At 42.5% G+C, this 3,383-nt stretch overlaps 1 protein-coding gene across 1 annotated transcript in view; it reads left to right on the top strand.

Annotated features, from left to right (window-relative positions):
- Window positions 1–3,383, top strand: part of LOC107665117 (WAS/WASL-interacting protein family member 2-like) — a gene marked incomplete at its 5' end in the record, with an annotated part of 6,290 nt that continues 2,907 nt past the window's right edge. Inside the window, 4 exons of the mRNA XM_016455875.1 lie at window positions 1–15; window positions 160–292; window positions 377–487; window positions 2,254–2,919. Of these exons, the coding sequence (XP_016311361.1) occupies window positions 1–15; window positions 160–292; window positions 377–487; window positions 2,254–2,919 (925 nt within the window). The remainder of the gene's footprint in view (window positions 16–159; window positions 293–376; window positions 488–2,253; window positions 2,920–3,383) is intronic.

Genomic DNA, 3,383 nt, shown 5'->3' with positions numbered 1-3,383 from the left:
CCCACCCTTAGCCAGGTAAGTACTCTCTATTTGGCAGGTAACTTTATTGGGAACTGCGAAACCTTACCTCAAAAATATTCACAGCATGCTCAATGCAAACTTCAACTGCCTCTGTGAAAACTTGACCTGAACAAAAAGAAACGCTCGGTTTTTCCACAGGCAAACACAACCCCTCCCAAGCTGAGCCGAGATGAAGCGAAGGGCAGAGGGGCATTGCTCTCTGATATCTGCAAAGGGTCCAAGCTGAAGAAAGTTGGCGTTGTCAGTGACAGGAGTGCACCTATGATTGAGAGTAAGTGGAAAACACCTGAGAATAGCATTAATTTCAAAGGTCAGCAAACGTGGGACATCACTGAATTCTTTTGTGGTTTTTCAGAGCCGAAAGGAAGTGGCGGAGGCGTGTCCAGCAGTGAAGGGTCTTCTGCACCGGTCCAGCCTGTGGGAAGGATGTTTCAGGGTGGCGTCCCAAAATTACGACCTGTAGGAGGTGTGATGATTGTTAAAAATGTTTGGTTTTGGTCTATTTAAAGGAATAGGTCATTCAAAAATGGAATCGTTTTAACACCCTCTGTTGTGCCCAGTATGCTATTGTTGGTGCTCAAATGAGAATTTGAAAAATATTCACATCAGTTTATACCAGTGATAACAGACAAGCTACACTCTTGAAAATAAAGGTTCCAAAAAGGTGTTTTTGCAGCAGTGCCATAGAAGAACTATTTTTGATTCCCCAAATAATCTTTCTGTGAACAGTTCTTAGAAGAACCATTTTTTTTCTTATTGAGGAACATTATAAAAATCTAAAGATCCTTTTTCCACTATAGACTGTTTTATCTGGCGCACACGCCTGGCCCAAAATTAACTTCCAGTTTGTGTTTGTTTTATCAGTCTGGCTAGTGGCGCCGACTACAAATGCAGTTAAAGGGGTCATATGATGTGATTTCAATTTTTCCTTTTTATTCTCGCTGTAGTATTGTTGCTGCCGCCACCGCCATGTTGTGGAGACGCTGTGTGTTTTGTTGTGAAAGCGAAACTAATTTGTTTGGTCTTCCAAAAGAGTACGTTATCCGCTTTGTCATGCCTAGAGCTGATCCGTGCTGGTCGCTGAGGAAATACATCAAAAAAGACAGTATAAGTCATTATAATCCGTAATTATGTCCCCACTGGATGCAACAAATGCCTAATTTATAATGGGTTTTAATGTTTTTGTCTCGTCGCTCCGGCCGGACAGGGCATCACAGTATGGTAAGGGGTGTAACATTTCCGTCACACGCTTGAGGTATTCGGCCAATCACAATGCACTGGATAGCTGGCCAATCAGAGCACACCTCGCTTTTCAGACTGATGAGCTTTGTAAAAATCGATGCGTTTCAGAAAGGCGGGGCATAGATGAGAAACAATAATGTACAGTATGTGGAAAATAATGTGTTTTTTGAACCTTAAAACGCATAAACAGATTTCAATACACCAAATACACAAAATAATGTTCTTTTTAGCAACATCATATGACCTCTTTAAAGTTAAGGTAAAGAGTAGACTGAAGTTGAGCTCAGGTTGTTGTGCTGTGGGATGCAATGTTTCCCATACATTGACTTATTTGTGGCGGCATGCCACAATATCAAAACTGACTGCAACAAATAGATTTTCCAAAAGACTTTGACTTCGTTGAATAAACATGAGCACTGCACGTTTCAAAATCATAATGCTGCACATGTGTTTTTATATCACTCTATCTCTGAAGGAAACCAACTGTCTTCAGAAAATGTTCAATGTCATTTTCATTTCATCTTGCATGTAATGTCTGATAAAGCAGCGTTTGTGAGCTCAGCGCTGCTTTTTGTACAGCTGTTACCGGGGAAAACTCTTATTTCTTTCTATTTCAAATGCACAGTAATGTTTATGTTGTTGCCGTTGAAGCAGTCTATAAAGAACCTTTTGTGGAATGGAAAGATACCATGGATGTTAAAGGTTCTTCATTGAACCATAGATGCCAAAAAAGAACCTTTATTTTTAAGAATGTGTAGATTTCCTACTTAGTTTTTAGTTTTTATTCATTTAGTTTTTATTCATTCCTACTTTGTTTTTTGTTTTTATTCATTTTGTGCTTATTCATTCTGCAGTGATCATTGTCTAAAAATATGATTGATATTTGATTATTGTGCCAGTGTTTCTCAGATATGCAAAGGGAGTTTTCTCAAACTAAACTCACACCTTGTAATTATGGTTGATTCTTCTGCTGAACCGGTTGTGTTGCAGATGGTTCTGCGGGCAGGTCTGCGTTGCACCCTCCTGGCACTCGTTCTGCTGCACCTCGCCCACCTGGCAGCCACGATGACCCCGACAGTCCCTCTCAGCAGGCCTCTCCTCCAGAGTCTGGCTGTTCCCAGAGACCGTCCCTACCTGATCTCTCCCGTTCCCCCGGTGGAGGCAGCAGCCCGTCTACAGGCATGAAGCACAGCTCTTCTGCCCCACCTCCACCACCCCCCATGTCTCGGCGTGGAAATGCTCCTCCTGCCCCGCCGCAGAAAGCCACAGCGCCCTTGTACAATCGCGAAAAGCCACTTCCGCCGACTCCAGGGCAGCGAGGACCTTCTCCAGCGCCGGTGCGTGAAAACGCACCACCTCCACCAGTGAAGCCTCCTCCGTCACCTGCAAGCAGCCGCTCGTCTTCATCCTCTTCTTCCTCCCTGGCCCCGCCGCCGCCCCCTTACCGTCAGCAGTCTGGGGTTTCCAATGGCCCCTCCAGTCCTGTGAATGAGGCAGCCCCCGAACTGCCCCAGAGACACAACTCACTCAGCAAGAAGCCTTCAGCAGGTGGACACACACCGACACGTGGACATGTGCCGCCTCCACCACCGTCACCCACCCCACAGGCCGCCAGACCCCCTCCTCCAGCACGAGAGCCCCCGGGACGAGGAGCAGGTGAGCTCTATTGTCTGTGACATTTATCTAGTTTACTAAAATGAATTATTTTTGTTTTAAACAAAAACTACTACACAAAAGTATGGATGCGTTTATGTTTTTGAAAAAAATCTGTTCTGCTCACTAAGGCTGCATTTATTTGATCAAAAACACAGTAAAAACAGTAATATTGTGAAATATTATTACAACTTTAAATTAACTGTTTTCTACTTTAATATATTTTAACATTTTATTTATTCCTGTGATTATAAAGCTGAATTTTCAGCATCATTATTCCAGTCTTCAGTGTCACATGATCTTTCAGAAATCATTCTAGTATGCTGATTTGCTGCTCTTATTATTAATGTTAAAAATGGTTTAAAAAATATTATCTGTGAAAACCTTGATCCATATATTTTTCAGGAGTCTTTAATAAACAGAGCAGCATTTAAACAGAACAGCATTTATTTGAAATATAAATCTTT

Source organism: Sinocyclocheilus anshuiensis, unplaced genomic scaffold (genome assembly GCF_001515605.1).
Source record: "Sinocyclocheilus anshuiensis isolate Anshui unplaced genomic scaffold, SAMN03320099.WGS_v1.1 scaffold379, whole genome shotgun sequence".
In the NCBI taxonomy this organism is placed as follows: Eukaryota; Metazoa; Chordata; class Actinopteri; order Cypriniformes; family Cyprinidae; genus Sinocyclocheilus; species Sinocyclocheilus anshuiensis.
Note: the sequence above shows the minus strand (reverse complement) of the source record. Positions and strands in the feature narration are given on the sequence as shown.